Source organism: Esox lucius, chromosome 15 (assembly GCF_011004845.1).
Source record: "Esox lucius isolate fEsoLuc1 chromosome 15, fEsoLuc1.pri, whole genome shotgun sequence".
In the NCBI taxonomy this organism is placed as follows: Eukaryota; Metazoa; Chordata; class Actinopteri; order Esociformes; family Esocidae; genus Esox; species Esox lucius.
The window spans coordinates 24,027,172-24,047,571 of NC_047583.1; the positions used below are offsets into that span (position 1 = coordinate 24,027,172).

Below are 20,400 nucleotides of genomic sequence, written 5' to 3' on the forward strand. Positions count from 1 at the left end.
GAGTGTGTGTGTTCGCTGCCTAGGCAGCTGTTCTGTATGTAAGGATCCATCATCCCGACAACACCAGAGAATCAAGGTAATTAACAGTGCTTCTGGCACGCAATTCCTCAGTTCCTGAACTCTTATTCAGGCTCTGCTTTAGCAATTAACACAACTTCCACTGTCCAGAGGTGAGAAGAAGCTATTTGACACGCAGTCGGTCTGCGCCCCGAATGGCAATCCATCCCCTACCGAATGGTCTCTTCTCTTTCACCAGGACCTGTTGATGAGGACCCTGGCTGCTTGGATCTGAACTTCACGCCCGTGACGGAATCCTTGGCTTGGCACAATGAAAGGATATGCCAGGGCTGGTCAAGCCAGGCGGAATGCCTACCGCTCCCTCGGCTTAAACCAGCCACATTCCGCCTGCATGCTATTCTATACACTGCACTAATTGTGGCTGGAGACTGTTGGGCCGTGGTGAAGAGTACTGCTCTAGAGTGGGAATAGGGCGCTGTTTGGGACGCAGATTTCTCTCCCTCTGATTCTCTCACATACCCTGCAAACTGCAGCTGTTGCCTGTTAGACATAACAGTGCAGCTGTGGAGGACGGACGATGCGACCAGGCCTGGATACATGTGTGTTCGAAGTGGAAACCTATTCCCTACAAAGTGCACTATTTTTGACCAGGCTCACATGAGAAGCAGTGCACCATGTAGGGAGTATGGTGCCATTTGGTACACGTCCCTGTTCTCCTCAGTTAAGACCAGACAGCTAGCAGAGCAGACATGATAAACGGACTGAGTACATCGAAACAACAGACAAAAGCACGTCTCTGATGATTAGCTGAGCCACGCCACGGTTGTCGAGCCACAAGACTAACTGCTCAGGCTTATTAAAGATTTCTCCAGAGCTTTAGATCCTTTTAAGACAGCTTGTTTCAATGGTGTCTGCGACTGGGGAGTAAGCTGACGCAGAATACTGTTGGTCACAAGCATGAGTCAAAGTGGTGAGGGAAACGTGTCAACTGATTCCGTGGAGGATCTGTGGAAAGTTTTCACTCCTATAATTTATACAACATAAGCCGTCGGCTGGAGCCTATAACTGCAATCGAAGCAAATGGCTAAGTGGCGGTTTTGCAGACACACACTAAGTCTAAAAAGGTATTTATAAGAGAAATCCACACAGAGAAGGCTTCTTAGTTCTCCTCGATCATTGTTGGAACAGGCTCGGGATGAGAAAAAGCCATCGCTTGAATAATCAGATTGAGTCTGAATAACAATCTATCCAGCTACAGAAGACAGAGAAAAAAGGTTTTGGGCAATGTTGCTTTACCTGGAAATGACTCCAGCACTGTCAACAGGTTAAATTGAGCAATGCAGCAACATCAACAACGGAGCAAAAGCGTTCTAACACCACTAACCCTCAGGACATCCTTCCCATTACACAGAACACACAGATGACAAGAGTCAACAGGTTCAGCGGTCCGCGCGATTATACAATCATTTTCCAGAGTCGTCCGGGTCTCTGCTAGTGCTGTGCCCAGGGAGGGCAGTCGTGAGGCACTTGGTCTCTGCAGGACAGAGGACGGGAAAGGAACCCAGCCGCCCGTGACGATAAACACACGACTGGAGCGCTGATGTCACACCTGATAACCTCGGGTGAACGACTCATCCCGCTGCCACGCAATTTGTGGTACACACACACAGACGAGGGCATGTCAAAACAACCGTTTAACGGGAGAGCAATCAGAAGACGAGGCGGTTGTGGCTGGCGAGCGAGGCAGCGGAACGTCAAACAGCGTTTGGCCTTTCCGCTGTTGACGGGTCGCCATCCAGATACCCGTTCATTGCCTGCCTCAGGTCCTGCCATCGGGACGAGCAACTCTGTCTGACAACTTTCCATCTCTCTCTCTCTCCAAATGTCTCCAACTTTGTCCTCAAACGCTCTCATTTTCTCCAGCTCAAACCTAATCTCTTGCAAACTCGCTCTCCAGCCTGCCCCCTCTTCCCTTCATCTCTAACTCCAACGCCTCTCTTAGGGCATTGGTTTTGTGCTGGAGTTGGACTCATGTGGACCAGGTTCTGGGCTGGTGCATTTGTTTAGAGACTTCCAGAGCTGACATGACTCCTTAATTAAGCCGTCACGAGCGTTGTGACTTGCAGCGGTGCTTCGTGTAACCATCGGCCTGGCTTCGAGACAGTGGAACAACCTCCTCAATGGCGCAGCTGCTCGCTGGCGTCCCAAGCGGTACCCTAATCCCCATCACAGTGCACAAGTCTTGATCGGGGCCCGTAGGGGATAGGGCGCCATTTGGGACACGAGTCTTGACTCAACTAGGTCAGTTTCAATGCGACAGTCAAAGGGAATCAAGTGCGCTGAACGAGGACAGATACTGTATATCCCTTCAAGGACTTCAGTAAAACGAAAGGGTTTATGTTTTCCACAGTCAGTAGAGGCCTGGCTATTGGCAGGCGGAGTCAGTCTCTGGTGGGGGAAGGGGATGCGACAGATATTAGGAGCGAGGGGGGACAAGGGGAGTCTGGCTGGGGTGGGGGGGGGGCTGCCGGGCTTAGGGGCATGACTCTGTTTATTCAGAGTGTTATTGCAGATCTTTGCATTTGGCCCGGCTGGACCTAGCGCCAACCGCAGCTCAGCGTGAGATGGGGTGGGGGGCCCAAGAGAGCCTGGCTTGTCTTTTGTTGGTTCCGCAGTGGATTTCATTATGGTCACTGGACTTCCTGTTCCAAAACACACCGGAGCAGCACTGTCCATCCTGTCTGGCCCGGCCTGTGCTCCATTTTAAAGTGCAGGCGATTAATGCGCTTGTGCAAACCATGTGAAAGTCTGAGCTTTCGGCTAGAAATGCCAACACGAGAGTGGCCGATAAAGCACATTTCACTGCAGAGTCTGTCTGCTTCAACGTCAAAAGGTTATTTTGTCTGGGCTATTGGCCGGGGAAGAGAGTTGTTTAAAAGAATGCACTTAACTTGTATGTTTTTCACCTCAAAGCAGAGGGCAGACATCTACTCAGCTACAGGGTAAATAATCAGTCCTCAGCTCTCCCTGGGAGACTGCGAAGAGCCATACACACTGTCTAATTTCCCAAACGGCACACTATTCCCTTCAAAGTGCACTAAAAATAGTACTCCACATTGACAATAGGGTGACACTAGGGTCATTTGGAAAGCAGGAACGGTCTGTCAAAATATTTACTGTTTGTTTGCTTTTACCAAAGACTGCTCCCTGGCCGGGAAGAGAAAATACCAGCAGTCAGACTAATCTCTGAGCAAGCAAAAATACTAATAACCAAACAGACAGGAAGATCAGTGAGGGGAGTTAGGTCAGTTTACTCAAAGCCAAGAGTAAACACGATGGAAAAGTAACAAGGCACAGTCTGATTGGGTAAACACTGCTACATGTACACAAAAGGAAATCAGGGTGGTGCCTCAATAAAGCCTAATATCCTAGAAACATTACACTGAGCATTGTATGCAAATGACTCCTCTAATAGTTATCTTTCAACAAGTGACTTATGGCAACCTGTAACTCAATTGGATAACGTCTGTGCGTAATTCGTCTTCAAGTACAGATCACATCTCCGTAGCAGATCGCCTAATTGAGTCGGAGGGCTCTTTGAAAGTCGAACCTCCTCGAGATAGCCGGTGTGGACGTCTTTGATCTGGACCAGGAAAAACGAGCGCAGCTTGAAAACCGCTCAGGTTCTACAGGCGTATGGGTGCTCTCCAAAAAGGCCTGTACAATTCAAAACGCTACACTTTACTGGCTGCCAATGACAGGCTGCGGTAGGGAAGGGCCAAGCGCCAGGGAGCTGAACCACACTCCAATCGTCGCACCGTCCCAAACCCACATGATGTACTGTAGGTTCAAGTGTTCAGCCAAGAGCCAGCCTGCATTCAGGGCTTCAGACCGGGCTCGGCCTGACTAGTAAAACACCCTATCAAAATGGCCACTGTACAGTTCATGCCCAAATATAATTAAGAAAACGTACATCATTTGGCGCCAGGGAGCCAGCGGGACACAGCGTTTCTCAACAAACGGTCCAGTAACAGCGCGTACGGACGGCAATGAGTTTGTAGCACGGATCATTATGCGTGAAAAGGAACTTGAAATAAAAATATACAACATCCTGGAGGTTTTCATTACGTTTTTTCAGAAATAATTACTTTCACGTCCATTCTTGATTGCGCGAACGATGATCAGTAGCAGAGTTCGGAAAGCCTCTGGACTATAGGATGGTTCTGTCAGATAGAGAGCCAACACTGATTTAACACTAATCCATTCTTAAGTGTTCCTCTTAATTATGGTCGAAGGAAAGTAAGAACAATTCCATGCAGGCAAAAAAAAGGGCTGCTGTTACAGTCATAATTGTAAACAAATGCTGCTGAACATTAAATCCACATCATCCATATTGTACAGCCTGAGCAATGACATGGAATCACTGCGGGGAAATAGAAGATCGGTTGTAGGGTTATCTTCTCAGTGAACTCCTAATGAAGCTTGGAGCAGCAGACGTTACCCATACATAACAACCATTGTGGATGTATCCTCTCAGACGACTGCAGGCCGTGGTTAAATTAAGTCTCATTAACTACTGTCTCGTTTACGTTTAGTGCCTGGAGTGATCACTAAATTGAGGCCAGGAGGCACTCTGCTTGTTGAATTCCGGTCTTGTAAACAGGACCTGTGTCCCAAATGGCGCTCTATATACCCATGTGGCCGTGATCTGTAGTAGTACACTACATAAGGAATAGGGGCCATTTGGGAATCAAGCCAAAGTTACAGCGATGAGAGAAACCAGACAGACAGCGTTCACTGTGCCATGCCCAGTCTCAGGGTCACGTTAGGATGTGACGACAGTGAACCACGCGGCAACTAGAAAATCAAACCTCAGATTCAATAATTCCTCCAAACTAATGCTAAACAGGCCCACACCCTGTTTAACTCATCCAGGTTCAAGCTCAGAACGCACACAGAGAAACGGGCCTAAACTGTGAGTGAAGTTCAATGTAAGCGTGTCTTACTCAGTGGGAAATACGGCCTACAGCACGAAGGGAGGCCAGTCAGGAGGCGCCAACTCACTGGTCTTGAGGAGTACTGCACTTCCTAGACCACACCCCAAAATGACACCCCACTGGGTACACTTCCTGTGACCCCTCAAGTAGAGCATTAGACATGGAATGGGGGGGGGGGGTCATTTGACGCAAGCCAACTGTATCGCCTTGAAAGTACCTTCATGGGCTGTTCCTTATTGAACCCAGGAGGGGTGGTTTTATTTGACCACCCAAATGAAAGCCCTCTGTTGTGTTGACAGTCAAGCACAGTTAATGCTCAACATACAGGGTCAGATTAAATTACAGAGTGGTGACATAGTCATAACATAATTATATTACCAGAAAATGAGTCTGTTAAGATTTCATTTTTCATTCAGTCTCATGTTTAATCCCCTAACAGAAAGAACTTGTCCTCTCCTGGCAGAGTCCGGCTCCTCTCTAGGTTTCTTTCTGGAGTTTTTCCAAGCCACTGTGCATCAATTTGTGTTTGTTTGCTCTTTGGGGTTTTAGGCTGGATATCTTAATAAACACTTTGTGACAACTGCTGATGTTAGAAGGGCTTCATACAATTAATCTGATTCATTTACAGCTCCAACAACAACACAGCTGGGTTGAGTAGAAAATGAGGCGTCAAAGCGATTAAAAAGATCTAAACGGGAAACATAAAAATGCAGGTGGACACTTTTCTCCTTTTCCCAGACGCCTCACTGGTGCAGCAAATTGCAGCAGAAACCAAATCCTTACAGCAGAGTAGTAACACAAAACACACACTGACAGAAATATCCAAACACACGGACTGAATTACTTTAACAGATTCAGCCATGGGTTTAGGCTGGCCTTCATCGCAAAATACACAACATGGCTAGGAGTTATCATCACAGACTTAGAGGCTTACAGAACAGGCCGGGAGAGGGTTTCATCTGAGAGAAAGCCAGATAAGGATAAACTAATCCAACTGATGAACCAGATCAGGTTTCATGCATGTTCTGAGGGATTCACAGCCTGCTAAGCAAGACAGATACGTTGTATGGTTATTTAAAAATGTTCTAACTTCTCAGCAGACTCTCCCACATGCGGTAGGTTGTGTCTAACTAGTTTTAACACAGTGACACAGTTTCACTCCCAGTCTCTCTACCAGTGACATCCCACAAACTTAGAGGACCCCGGCTCCAATCACCACCACCGGCTTGTCCAAGTGGCACCTTATTCCTTATTCGCTGAGCGACATTTCAACAGAGATCCTTATTCCACCGCACAGAGAATAGGTGCTGTTTGAGATGCAGCATATGTCATCCAGTCCCTGTGTCACTGGGCTCCCTCCCACCCTCCACGCTGAATGACTAATGCCGTCTGCCCTCTTCTCAAGCCCAGTTGTGGAGCCACTGAGGTGTGTCCGGCCCAGCGTTTACATTATTGAGTTGTAAAGCGCTGACTCAGGCAGTTCCCAACCCCTGAGGTTTAGCTGTAGCCAGGGAGGACAGGACAAGGCAGTGATGTAAGACAAAAGGGTTTACACTCTCTGGGGGGAAAACAACTGCAGTGGCCTGACTGGGAGACAAAGGAGAGGAGAGAGGAGAGTGGAGAGCGGTGCATGCCGAGGCACAGCGCAGACACACCACTGCCCTCTGGTGGTCAGAGGAGAACGGAGGGAGAGGCGGCGCTCTGCCAAAGTCCCTTTACGTTGGCTTCACAAATGCACCGCTTGTTTCTAAGCTCTACTCATTTGCACCCACGTTTTCCTTTCAGGTTTATTGCCACTGAGTTATTACCCAGGCAATGTGGTCCCTGCCAGCGACCCCGACGCCACGACGCTCCCCTTCACAAGACCCAACTAGTTCGTACAATTAAACGGGCCAGGGGCCACCCTACCTGGTATATCTGCCGGCTCTCCGTTGGTCTCTTGAAACCTTCGGACCAGGATAGGAGCGGGTCTGCGGGAGGGAAGCCTGGACAACCCGGCTGACTGAACACCGAAGAGAGGCGTGTTATTCTCATCTGTGCGCCCGCCAAGAAAAACACATACTGCGCGTATGAATATTCGGTGTGCATAAACGTGCGACGCTTGCCTTTGGTGTGCTCTGGGAGATGGATTCCCGTGGCGGCGGAGGTGATACTGAGGGGTCCGGGTGAGGGGGGGCTGGCATCTCTTGCTCCACATCCAGGGCTCCTATACGAACCGGCCGTTGGGTGTCCTGGTAGCTTGTCGAGGCTGTGACATCGGCAGAGACGTTGCGCCAAAATCAGGACACATTCCTCACGCTCAAAAGCACACACCTTACCCAGTCTAGCTAGAACCTCCCCCGCTAATTAAGACGTGGTGTATCATTTCCAGTGTGGTGAAGTATTGTGTGAATATCGGGTGCCCGTGCAGCGCGTCTCGCAGAGATGGAGCCCTGCAATTCAAAATGCGCTCGCACGGTTACAGGCACGTGTGACTGTTACCAGATTATGAAGGGCCACACAAACAACCGTTCATGGAGCCAAAACAAGGGGACGCTTCTCAGAACCAACCATAACATAGAGCTTGTCGGGAGTGTTTCATGGCCTGTGTGCGAGTCAGCTCAGGGATATTCAATCACCAGACCGCTGGTGTCAAGAGCTGCCCTAAAGTGTCTCCCAAATGAAACCCTAACTCCTATAGCGTCCACTGCTTCTGATCAGAATGCCAGAAGTGAACAGAAGTGCACTAAAAAGGGAATAGGGCGCCTTTTGACATTGACTTCTTCCTCTGTTATTAATACAGTCCAGTCTTTGCTACTTAGACAGCCCCCCCCCCACCCCCGCCCCCCGGCCGCCCCCACCGCTCCCAGTCTCCAAGCAACATTTGGGTCTCTCTTTACCGTGAGTCAGGCAGATTTTGAGTTGGGTAAATATTGGTTTTGGCCAACACAGGAAATAGCTAGGAATCTGCTATGATGGTGTTCTGTCTGAGTGGACTCATAACTTCGACCCAGTGTCTGTAGAACCATGTGAACACAGAGTAGCATTCAGAACATGAGACCGACGCCCGAAACAGAACCCCTCGTTGCTTTTCATGCCACTAGGTAAATATTAGAGTGTTCATTTCACACTTTCCCAGCCAGATTTCAACTTCGTATGAGCTGAAACATCAGTACCCAGTTTTTTAACCACTGATCAGTGCTGTGCTGTGTTTTTAAGAGACATTCTGAGGGTTAAGTGTGCACATCATGTTAGAACAGTACTGGGAAAATGAACGGACGTCATTCTAGTACACGGTCATAATCTACCCCTTTCTGTTGGATCTTAACTGTCACTTATAGTTCTGTGTTGTAAGAGTGCTGTAAGGGGTTGCTGGCTGGTCAGTGTATAATCATTAGTAAATATATGCAGGGCTGAAGAAGTACAGATGTGGTTTCCACTGGCCTGGCGCCTCCGAGCTCTCAGCCCCTGATGGAGAATCCAGCCTGTCTGATGTCCCCCATGACTCAGAGCACAGAGATCATTCTCTCAGCACCGTGGCTCTGCCGTGACAACATCTCTAGTTCTCGTCACCTCTTCTCTCCCCCTTTGTCCAGGAAACACTGCGTACACCCTCAGAGCTGTACCGTAAAACGCCACAGAACAGCAATCATCGACGGGTGAGAGCAGGAGAACATCCTCCAAAATTACCCTGAGAAGTGGTTTCCATTGACAAATAAGACAGTCTTTTTAACCACGTGTTTCCAACTAAAACTGATTGGAGCTCCATGACTGGAGCTAATATTTATTAGTCTTGGGGGGACGCATGACAGTAGCAGTTGGACTCCCAACGCGTTCATATCATAAAAGCGTCAACCGATTTACGGAGGAAAATCATGCACATATCCTTTTTGACCATTGAGACGGTTCGGCCATAAGCCTGTCACCTGAGGGCGGAAAAGACAACGTGCGCGGCATAACCCGAAACTGTGAGAGAAACAGCTGAGAAGGAAAGACTGTAGGGGTTCCAGTCCTACCTCCAGACTGCAGGGTGAGCCGTCCTGAGGAGATGTGTCCCTGCCTGGAGCTGGGCTGGGGCTCTCCCACGCTCCCTGTCCTGGGCTGGGCCGTAAGGGAGCGTCCTTTCTGCTGCCTCTGCCCTGCTGGGCGCAGTCTGGGTCTCTGGCCCTCGCTGACCTCCCCCTCCTCCTCCTCCTCCTCCTCCCAGGACCCCTGGGGTTTGGGGAGCACAGCAGGTCAGACAGTCACACTTTATGGACAACCTCCCAAGGTCTGATAATTTCAGCAGGACCCTCCAGGGCAAGGGCTTTCTGTCTAATCTGTCTGCATGCTAATAGTCTGTGATGACATAAAAGTATTGCGAAATGCAACAGATGTGTATGACTGAATTTCTCTTTCAGAAATGCAACAAGGTCATTTTGACAAGAGATGTAGACAGTATACTATCAAAAACGGTAAACCCCTGCCACCTAGAGGCGTAACTGTGTCACAACAGAGAGATCAGATGTGCCTGTCAGAGCTGCGACAGGACAAGTAGAAACTACAGGAGTGACACCAGAAGCCTCCAGTAGGTGTAGAGAGCAGTGGGGTTTAACAGCTACCTCCGGGTCAGGGCGGGCCTGGTTGACGACACCCTGGTCCATCTTAGCCAATAGCGCGAGGAAGGGGTCGTGGTGGGTGGGAATCACATTCATCCTGACCTGACCTTCACTCGGTGGGTCATAGTCCTTAGTAAGACGAAATGAACAGTTAGTGCGTTTGACACGTGCAAGACCCCTTTAAACATTCGATTTCACATGGCATGATGATTTCTAGGGTTAAGTGGCAGGGTTTGGCTTGTGAACGAAAAGCACCGGCGCCTGTTGAGTCACTCACCATGTCCTGAACCTCATGCAGTGAACTGCAGAAGCTGTTGACGCCATAGGGAACATAGCAGCCCTCCTCCTCAAACACTAAAGGGGCAAACAGAGGAAAGGCCGCTGAATCAACTCGGCAGACCCTGGGCTTCTGATTCAGATGAGCCCGTCCGGGGAAACTGTTAGACAGGGGTCCTCAGAAAGGGGTTTGGGTGTACTGTACTGTTCTAGGCCTGGCTTGTGTGGGTGTTTCAGCTGGTGTTATCTAACCGTAGAGTCACGCTAATTGACCTCATCAAACTTCCATGTGAGGCTGTAGTCTGTACTCCACCCTTAGCCAAGAGAGGCTGGCATGCTATTAATATTAGCCCTCCTCCTGTCAATGTTAGCACAGCGTTTGTTGTTAAGTACAAAGCGTGCCGCTTATTGGTTTGGCAAGATAATAGTCCCAGTATAATGAATGTGGACTTCAAAGTGACCTGTGAGCCTAGAGTGAAAAGGAATACAATAGCGAATGAACATACGCTAGCGTTCTCTTTGGGGTTGCTTAGAAATGTCCTTGTATTTTTTTTGTCCATTAAGATAACATCAAATTGGTCATAAATACAGTGTAGACACTGTAGATGTTGTAAATTATTGCTGTAGCTGGAAACGGCAGATTTCCTAAGGAATATCTAAAGGCCTTCAAGGCAGAGTTCAACAGAGTACAACCGTTTCTGTGTTCTTTCGCCAATCTTAATCTTTTCTTTTTATAGGCCAGTCTGAGATGTGGCTTTTTCTTTGCAACTCCTAGAAAGCCAGCATCCCGGAGTTGCCTCTTCACTGATGATGTTGACACTGGTCTTTTGTGGGCACTATTTAATGAAGTTGCCAGTTGAGGACCTGTGAGGCGTCTGTTTTTCAAACTAACGTATTTGTCCTCTTGCTCAGTTCAACACCGAGCCCTCCCACTCCTCTTTCTATCCAGGTTAGAGCCAGTTTGTGCTGTTCTGTGAAGGGAGTAGTACATAATTTTGCACGAGATCTTTCTTGGTAATTACTCGCATGGAAAATAAAATTTCTCAGAACAAGAATAGACTGATGACTTTCAGAAGAAAGTTCTTTGTTTCGAGCCATTTTGAGACTTGAAATGCTGAAGATACTAAACTAGTCTTAAGAAGGCCAGTTTTCTAATGATCTGTTAGCCTTTTAAAATTATAAACTTGGAATAGCCAACACAACGTGTCATTGGAACACAGGAGTGATGGTTGCTGATAAAGTGCCTCTGTATACCTATGCAGATATTCCAGTAAAAATCAGCCGTTTCCAGCTACAATAGTCATTTACAGCATTAACAATGTCTACACTGTATTTCTGATCAGTTTGATGTTATTTTAATGGACCAAAAAAATAAAAGGCTTTTCTTTTGAAAACAAAGACTAAGTGACCTCAAACTTTTGAACGGTAGTGGACATGCTGGTCCCCTGCGAGGACCCAACCCACAACCAGAGCACCAACGACTGACCGACACGGGAATGTATAAAGAATGGGTGGCATTATACCGACGCTCTTATTTCTGGGTGTGTGTGTGTGTGTGTGTGTCACGGCGGTGTGATCTCACATCGTGCGGCTGCCACCTGGCTGTAACTCAGCAGGAGCTCTCCCTCTGAGATGTGTCTATGCGCCGTGTCCGTCTCAGTCACTGTGGAACTACCGCTGCTGCTCTCCTCCGATGAAGAGGAGGAGGAGGAGGAGGAGGAGGAGGGGGTCTGGGGCCCAGGTGGGTGTGGGGGTGGTGGGGTAGGTTGGGGTTGGTGTAAGGTCTGGGGGCCGGAGGGAACAGGTGGAACTGGGGAGGCCACGCAATCAGGCTCCTCCTCAGCCACTGACATCACTCTGAAGAGGGAGAAGAGGTCAAGAGAAAGAGAGAGATGTAATAACAAGTTAAGTTTAAAACCAACTACCATCTAGCCTACATTTCAAACAGGCTTGTGTGGTGTTTGGTCTTTGTCATTTTGACTGCACTGTAATCTCCAGACAGCAGGGGGAGCTGTGACACCATGCAGGGCACAATACACTCTTCACTGAGGAGAGGTCCCAATGTGGTTCCACCTTCCAGAAGGACAGACAGACATGCATGCAGACATACAGGCAGGCAGACAGACATAAAGGGCAGGCAGACATGCAGACAGACATACAGGCAGGCAGACAGACAGACATACAGGCAGGCAGACAGACAGACATGCAGGCAGTCAGACATACAGGCAGGCAGACAGACAGACATACAGGCAGGCAGACAGACATGCAGGCAGGCAGACATGCAGGCACTCAGACATGCAGACAGACAGTCAGACATATAGGTAGACAGACAGACATTCAGGCCAACAGACATGCAGGCAGACATACAGGCAGGCAGAAAGACTGAGATTCAGCCAGACAGTGGATTTACTCACAGTGGCTTGTCGTGCTCCTTCTGCTCCAATGCAGGGCTGTGGGGCTGCTCTTCAGCCAGGGGCAGTGAGGATTGTCCCCAGGGGTCAGGAGGCTCAGAGGACGGGGAAACCGCCAGGTTGGTGGGGACTGGAGTGGAGACGGGGGTTGTTACTGGCTCTGAGATGGAAGAACACATGTACAACATCACATTGGCTTGGTTAGACATGTGTTAGTGCTTTCTGACTGTGTGACCGGCCCAGGAAAACTCTAGGTCCTATCCTATGACCAGGGCCCAGAGTTTTACCTCATGAGGATATGAAAAGCTCTGGGCTGAAGCAATTTACCACTTTGTTACGATTGTAGATGATATAATCTACCGAGCGTGATACGTCATGGAAATACAGGATGTTTGATTAGACCTGGAGGAGTGGAGGTGTGGGTGTCAGGTGGCTGGGTCTCTCTGGGAGACTGCTCTGGGGTTCCCCACTCTGAGGTCTGCGGCGTGGCCAGTGGGGACAGTCCTCGGCTGGGGGACCCTGGGCTGACACTGGGTTCTGGGGTTGGCACCGGGGTTGGCACCAAGGGCTCCTAGAACAGCACATTATGGAAAACCAAAAAGACAAATTCAATTCAAAAGCGCTGTCTACGTTCAGGGGTTTTTGACTGGCTGACCAGCTGTACATTACCTGGCATGGTGTTGGATCCTGAGAGCTGGCTGGAGGTACAGGTGGATCCGCTCCTCTTTCCCCCAGCATCAGGGCCACAGTCTCTGCCAGGGCCTCGTTCACGTAGCGTCGGATCAGCTCCGAGTCCACAGGAACGCCGGCGTCCACAAACAGCTGCAGGCCCTCTCCACCCGCGGCCTCCACTGGAACCACACGGGTGGTGTTCAGCAGGGCACATTGTAGCAGACGCTTTTACAAAAGTATACCATCATCCGTTCTCTTTGGACGGAGGCAAGTTCCTATTTGCCTCCCAACAGCCTCAGTACTTAACACCTACCATTCCGGGACACATACGTTTTGATACTTGTTTTACGTTGCCCAGAAAACAAACAGTATTTTCCACTTATTCTTCTCACTGTTGCGTCTAAGTGGAATTAGTGGACTCAGTGGAAAAAGTGCTGACAACACTCCAGTGACCACCGACTGGAAGCCTCATCTGCAGATGTGATACATCATTGATCTTTCTATTAGAAGAGAGTGGGAGCCTTGGGTTCCAAATGGCCCCCTACTCCCTATTTAGGGCACCAGTGGGCCCTTGGCAAAAGTAGTGCACTATAAAGGCAATAGGGTGCTATATGTGACAAACTTTGAATCAATGGCCCGCTAACTTTGCTGGCAGTCCCTCGGTTAAGTATTCTGACGGCAATCTGTACTAACGCCAGGCGAGGAGAGGAGTAATCAATGTTAGAAGAAGAAGATAGAATATTATATTGGGGCTTTGACATGCACTCAAAGAAACCATGAGGACCAGCTTTAGATGAGGCAAAGAAGTACAGACAGCAGAGCTTCAGTACATTGCTATTGATCTGGACAAAATCTAAAGGGCGGTCATGCACTCGAACCAAGGGCATGAGTTCTAGGTCCCCTGTTCCGTTTAAAGGTCAGTACATTTTAAAGCACAGATAACCCCATTTGAAATCAGTTTTAAAAGCCCCGGGAGGGAAGTCTTGTGACTCCTGAACAGGAGCATTGTGGTTGGTGGCTAGACGAAGCCCCCGGGTCTCAATGCGCGCACGCATGCACGTCCTTCTGGAGACGACATGACCTGGACCAGTCATCGTGTAGTGAAACCTGGCTCTCCCACACCAGCGCAGGACAAAGCTTCGGTTAGGTTTCGTTGCGTGGGCCGAGTCTCCTCCTTCTGTACGGGCGGTTGGGTGGCAGAGGTCATGCGGGTTGACGCAGAGTACAGTGTATGCCGTGTAAACAACCCTCACCTATGTCTGAGGTAACGCTGCCGTGCGTCTCGGAGTGGGCGGGGCTTGGGTCCTGGGCGGGGTCAGAAACGGGGGGGCGGTACATCTCTAAGATCATCCTGGCCATCAGCTGCTGCTCCACCCTGCACAAACAAACCAATAACCGCCTCTTCATAACCTCCCTGAACCCGGCCGAACTCAGCTCACCCGCGGGGCTGACCTCAAATGACACTATCTTCAAGAAGAGCCACAAAGTATGTTACACTATGTATAATGGATGAAGGTCCTGACCAGTCAACCAGCCTGTTCTCCAGGGTGGCTCTGTGCTGGATGGAGCTGAGGACCGGGTCTTGGGGGGGTAGGGAGTCCACTGGGTAGAAGGGGAATGCGGGACCGTGGTACATGGCAGCTGGAGGAGAGGCCCGACCGTTCAGCTCTATTGGACCCTCTAACACCTCCTCAGCTTCAACGTCCTTGGGATCCTGACGGTAAACAATGCAAATAATACATGTCCATTTTAAAGGGGTGGGGGCGGGCAGGGATCGCTAAATGAATTCAGTAGCACAGGGGTTCCCCACTGTTCCCCCCAGGGCCCCCACTTTTCACGTCAGAAAATCGAACAGAAAGCAACCGTCAGAAACATGACGGAGGGTCATGATGAAAATGAGATTTGGGGTTTTGGATTGCTTTCTGTGGTTTTAATGGCGCTCGTTTAAAATATTTGGTCACTGGTTTGGATTACTGGCAGATTCTTCTAGCTGTAATGATAGGTAAGGCTGGGTCAAGTTGGCTCTCCTATCCAATTTCCCATGGCTCCACTCCAGAGGGGGGGGGGGGGGGGTGAGAGGGAAAGTGGGTTGCCTAGAAAGGAGGCTGTGTGACCGTTTGAAGTTTACTGCTTCATTAAAACGTTGAAATGAATAAACACTGCTAGGGCTGAGGCATTCGGAGTTGGGGACACAGAGCAGGATTGTATAACTCGACCGCCCATGTTCACTGATGTCTCCATCATTTTTGGACTGAAGGATGTGTTTTGAATGGTCTTTATTAGGTTGTTGGGAAAAGTTTAAGAGTGGTTGCAGGGAAAGAACACAATTGAATAAGGGCTTAATTGCGGACAATTGTTCCAGACCCAAATTAAAATGTTTACAGCTTCAACAGTTTTGGAAATGTGCGTGTTGCTGGAACAATATTTCTCAATCTAAATGACCACAGTCGAAACCATTGGGAGGACTGAGTAACCAGCAGTGATTCAACACAGTGGTTGGCAGCTGAACTCATGCGTTCCAAATGACACCACATTCACTATCTAGGGTACTCCTAAGACTAAAACCTTCCCTGTGTTATGTTTAGTGCATTATGTAGAGAAAACTGTTCTGTTGGGGACACATGCTGCATTTCAACTGGACGTCCAAATTCTCGTTTGCCTCGACTTTCATTATTTCTATTGCATATCAATGCCGCAAAAAAGCTACATTTCATTCGGCCATGACTGAGTGTAGTTCACATCCTGGCCAAAAGAGGGCACTGTGGAAACGCACAGATATTCCTCGCTTTCTCTTCTGTCTGACAGCCATGAATTCTGTTGTTCTCCTAAGTCTTCATCCACACTAATGACGGCGGGAGCATTTCCTATGTTAACTAAGTGCTTGCCCTTGTATGACCGTGTGGTTCCTGCCTTAATGTCCAATTTGCTGCAGTGCTGTTTTGACTGCCTGTTAGAAATGAATATGGAGAGCGTATGGCATTGTGTGGAATCCCGCATTGAGGGATGGCAGATCTACATAACATACAACTTCCCAGCAAAGCTTCTGGAGTTCTGCTGGACAATATAAGTGCATCACACAAAGAGAAAATGCACAACAACCGTTTCAATTGGCGGTGAAAAACGTATTAAGTGTGTTATTGACCAGAGATCCTAATGAAATCCACCTCCATTTACGATTCCTTTCCATTTGAGAAAATTAATTTGACTGTGTATCTGACAACGAGTAGTCGTGAGGAGAATTATAAGCTACACCGCGCCAGTGCTCTGAATTTTAAATCTCGACGGCACGCAGAACTGACTGTAGTAACAATAATATAAGAATCCGTTCCTTCTACGATATCTCAGCGAGCCTACCCAGGAGGTTAATGTCTGTGCAGATTGAAAGGGGTTAAAAGCATTGGAAGCGGTGGACCTGATTTCTAGACGCCCTTGAGCTGGTGACTCAGATGTCACGTCCATACACTGTGGCAAGCTCTGCCAACACTAAAGCTCATGAGCACACAGAAACACACACACACACACACACACACAAAAACACATATACACACACAAATGGATTTTCAAATGGACCATTTATACCTGGGTAATGTCAGCAACCTCCAGGAAATGTGTTCCGGGGAAACCATTGTCCTCTGCCTCATCATCGCCCCACTGTTCTTCATGCTTCCCCTCCACAGGCTGCAATAAGACCATGGATTGATTACGCTACTTTATTTAGCTACTTTCTATCTACTGGGAAAACAAGAAATAATTAGCACTCCTTCCCTCAGCTATGGTACACTTGCAGTTCACGCTATAGGGTTGACAAATGCCTGGAAAACCAATTATTATTGACAGGGTTGTGTTGACAGTGGAAGATTTGTGTGCGGCTATTGACCGTAAACAATAAAGAACTACACCCTGGGAGAGAGGCGATCATTCATCCTGCTTTTCATTTAGAAAGTACAAACCAATCAATCCGACGCAATAGGCCAATCTGAATGAATGCTAGCCTCTCGCTAAGTCTCGCCTGTCTCAACGCTGAATCTACAGTAGAGAGTATTAACACCAAGTTCCAAAGATTTATATCAGATGACTGCAAGAGGCCACAGCAAGAGCACCATTCAGCTGTCTCCCTGATAGGCCAACCTAGTATGGGAACCATTCAGCGGTGTCCCTGATTGGTCAATACAGTATGGGAAACATTCAGCGGTGTCGCTGATAGGTCCATACAGTCTGAGCACTGTTCAGTGAGGCTCTGAAGGGCCAAGAATCAACATTGTTTATTATGTTTAAATGACCTCACCACGGCTCAGGTTGTGCCACAGAAACCTCTGAGACGGCCAGGCTTCATTGACACACCGTCACACCGCAGAGGCGAGAGAGTCAAGCCGAAAACACGGCATTATGGCAGCCGGAGCGGCCAGGGGCATCGCAGTGAAAAGTGCTAGGCTCATACACGCGACACGGAACGCACAGCCAGGGTGTGAGAAGCCACATCGGCAGTGTCCACCCTGGACCGCGACCACAGCCATCTGCAGCCATATTGGCTCCCAGACACGACGGTCTGAGTGCTGCAGAGAAAGGCTCAGAACCAAGCCGACACATTATTCAGCTCACAGTCAGCAGAGGGGGTGGGGGGAGAGATAGGTGGCGACGGACGGGCCAATGGAGTGAGAGACACGGAGCAGGTCAATATCGGCCCGGTGATTCACCATCTCAGAGGCATGGCGGGAGAACATGCCTAAATGGGTAACAACACATACCTCAAAACACTTCACCCACAGGCTGAAGACCGCTGTTTCTCAGTAAGTAATTCATGTCTACAGTGTTCCAAACAGAACCAAAGTACGCCGGCGCGAAACATACATTTTTAATCTGGAGAATGTAACCCAGTCAGGGTGGACTGGTAAAACATTGAGTACATAGTAAAAACATGACTCAACCGAAAGAGTTATGACAAAGCACTATCTGCCGGCAGGGAGAGAGCTGAGAACACGTTCAGACCTCCAGCGAGTACCAGACGTCAGACCCCAGGAATCGTTAAGCGATGCTCCTGGCCTTAACCAAAGCTGAAATCAGCAGAAGTAGATCGGGCCTCTATTTTGGTTCCGAGTAGGAGGATGGATGTCGGCTGGGTATGACGCTCACTGCAGCAGGCAGGCGTCAGACCCGGCTCCACGGCGCTCCTCTTTGTCCCCGCGTCGACTCACTCCCACTGCAAAACGGGGGAGAAGCCGCATCGGTTGCCAGGCAACCAGATGTGTCTGCCCGACTGGGGCCGAGCTGAGCGCGTGAGAAGAGGGGCTGTCTCCTTCAGCGGGAGCAGCACTGCAGCGTATCCTGCCCCCACGACCTCATTCCGAATTCACGTCCACGCGCTCACGCTTCCCAGCAAAAAACACAGCGGGAATCTTAATAATCTTAATGTGGGCGCAACGGCGCGCAAGCGCAATGCAGCGCGGCCGCGAATCAATATCTCCGATCAGCGTCCCCCAGGGCCTGGAGCGCGGCCAAACAGCCGCCTGTATCCACCTCAGTGGGCTGACAGCAGCTGCTAGAAGGGAGACGTTACGGGCCCTCTGCCAGCCGCACATCACAGCCAGGCCAGCACGGAACCATTACTGGGGAAGCCAGCGGCGTTGTAGATCACGCAGAGAGGTGGGAGACTAGGAGCGTATACCAACCCCCCCCCACCATCCAATTTCCTACACAGTGTGGTCATTTCGACCAGGGCCCACCAGGCGTTGTTTGGGACTCACGGCGCGTGGAAACGCTGGCAGGGGAGTGGCCCCGGTGTCTCCAGGGCAGACATGGCGACAGGCGCGAAGAGCCCCGCACGTGGGCCCTCCCCACGCTCCCCACACGGATACTACCACACCTCTCAGTCAAAGTGCCTTTTGTAGCCCGGGTCTGCGAACTCAGCAAGAAGGGAGACCCGCTCTGGGAGGGGGGCGGGCGTGTGATGGGCTTGTCCAGAACACTAGCCATGCTACAACCGCTTGGGTCACCGGAACGCTCCAACAGCCGGTTGACGGATGTTCTCTGGAGCCGGGGACCATTACTGTACAACGTTACATTATGGTTCTGCATAACGCCGGGCCCTCACGTCGCTGGGGGCTGGGTCATTTCAGTCTGAGGGCTGATATGTCACCCAGGGTTTATATGACAGCACCGTACCTGTGTGTCTGGAGGCGGGTCAGCAGGGGCAACAGGACTCGGGCTGGAGCTCGGGGATGATGGTTGGATGCTCACACTGGGCTGGACCTGGCGTGGTCAGACGTCGGCAGATTAGCATATAGAATACACAGCAAACACAACTGGCCAGTACATACGGGATGATGCGGACGTGCCGGACGATATCAGGGCGCCGTGACGCCAGTGCCCCGCTGATGGGATGACCCTTACTTGGATTTGGAGCTGAGGTCGTCTCCTCACCCGGTCGGACTTCACCTCTAGGAGGGCCGCGTTGGGTTCCCAGGAGGCACGGGCCGGTCTGGGTGGGTCGGAGGGGGTCACCACCAACGGACGGTCACTGACTAAGACACAGGAAGGCTGGGGGGCAAAACCATCCACTCTGGGCTGGCCTGGGGGGAGGGGTACATTTTAAACACTACTGACTCATCAAGACAAACAAAACACATTATTCACTCGACTCGACTAAAGAACAGTAAAAGGATGAACAAAGCCCAAACCCAGATATTTATCGGTAGGTGTGCAGGCATTCGTATCACGCCGGAGGTCGGATGAACATGGCACTGACCATTAGCAAAAAAGGAAACGGAAGTTGTTTTATCTTTAAGGCACCAGCCCATGTGAACAGGTGCCACAGCACAGCAGCCAGATGCACTCGAAGAGAGAGGGGGACGTCTACAATTCTAACCCTCTCACGTACCCTCTCCCATATCTCGCCTCCAGCTCTCACAGTTTCTCCCTTTGGTGCAGAGCAGATAATATCCCAGGCCTATTTACACAACGGGGGTGGTGGTGGTGGCGGGGGGGGGTGATGGTGGTGGTACTGAACAGTGAAGAGCAGTACGTGCTGGGCGTCCTAACAGGAGAGAGAGAGAGAGAGCTGCTCTCCTCCCACGGCTGGCTCCATGGAAACACACCAAAGCACGTCTGTCTCTCACTTCTCCTGAACAGCTCCGGGGTTTTGTTAGGGAAGGAGGTTGCGAAGGACATCCTAACGAAGGGCCCGCGTGGCCCGCCACTGCTTGAACCTGGGACACCACCCGCAAACGCCGGATCCGAGTGGGGTGGCGGAGTTCAGGAAAAACAGCTATTGAGTTCAGCCGGAGTTACGTTGTGTGATATGTGCTTGGACTGGTTGGTGAAGGCTTCTCGAGGAGTTCCTACTGTTAACATACACTTGTGGCCACAGAGCCCAGCCCAAGCCTTAATAACCACCACCCTGACCACCGTAATATAAACACACAGGACCCCATTAACAGAAGACTGCAGAGAGCA

General features: G+C 49.9%; 1 protein-coding gene across 3 annotated transcripts in view; it reads right to left on the minus strand.

Moving 5' to 3' along the window:
* kiaa0586 (KIAA0586 ortholog) overlaps positions 1-20,400 on the minus strand; it is a 91,795-nt gene that overhangs the window by 12,457 nt on the left and 58,938 nt on the right. For 2 of the 3 annotated variants that reach the window (XM_010904956.3, XM_010904955.3), the window contains exons 17-30: positions 19,339-19,517; positions 19,111-19,197; positions 16,531-16,629; positions 14,475-14,665; positions 14,205-14,326; positions 12,949-13,130; positions 12,682-12,850; positions 12,283-12,439; positions 11,451-11,725; positions 9,870-9,946; positions 9,596-9,721; positions 9,011-9,206; positions 7,121-7,263; positions 6,924-7,017 (exon numbers count right to left, since the gene is read on the minus strand). In XM_010904956.3, the coding sequence (XP_010903258.2) occupies positions 6,924-7,017; positions 7,121-7,263; positions 9,011-9,206; positions 9,596-9,721; positions 9,870-9,946; positions 11,451-11,725; positions 12,283-12,439; positions 12,682-12,850; positions 12,949-13,130; positions 14,205-14,326; positions 14,475-14,665; positions 16,531-16,629; positions 19,111-19,197; positions 19,339-19,517 (2,097 nt within the window). The remainder of the gene's footprint in view (positions 1-6,923; positions 7,018-7,120; positions 7,264-9,010; positions 9,207-9,595; positions 9,722-9,869; positions 9,947-11,450; positions 11,726-12,282; positions 12,440-12,681; positions 12,851-12,948; positions 13,131-14,204; positions 14,327-14,474; positions 14,666-16,530; positions 16,630-19,110; positions 19,198-19,338; positions 19,518-20,400) is intronic. The other variant, XM_020054052.2, reaches the window with a different exon arrangement.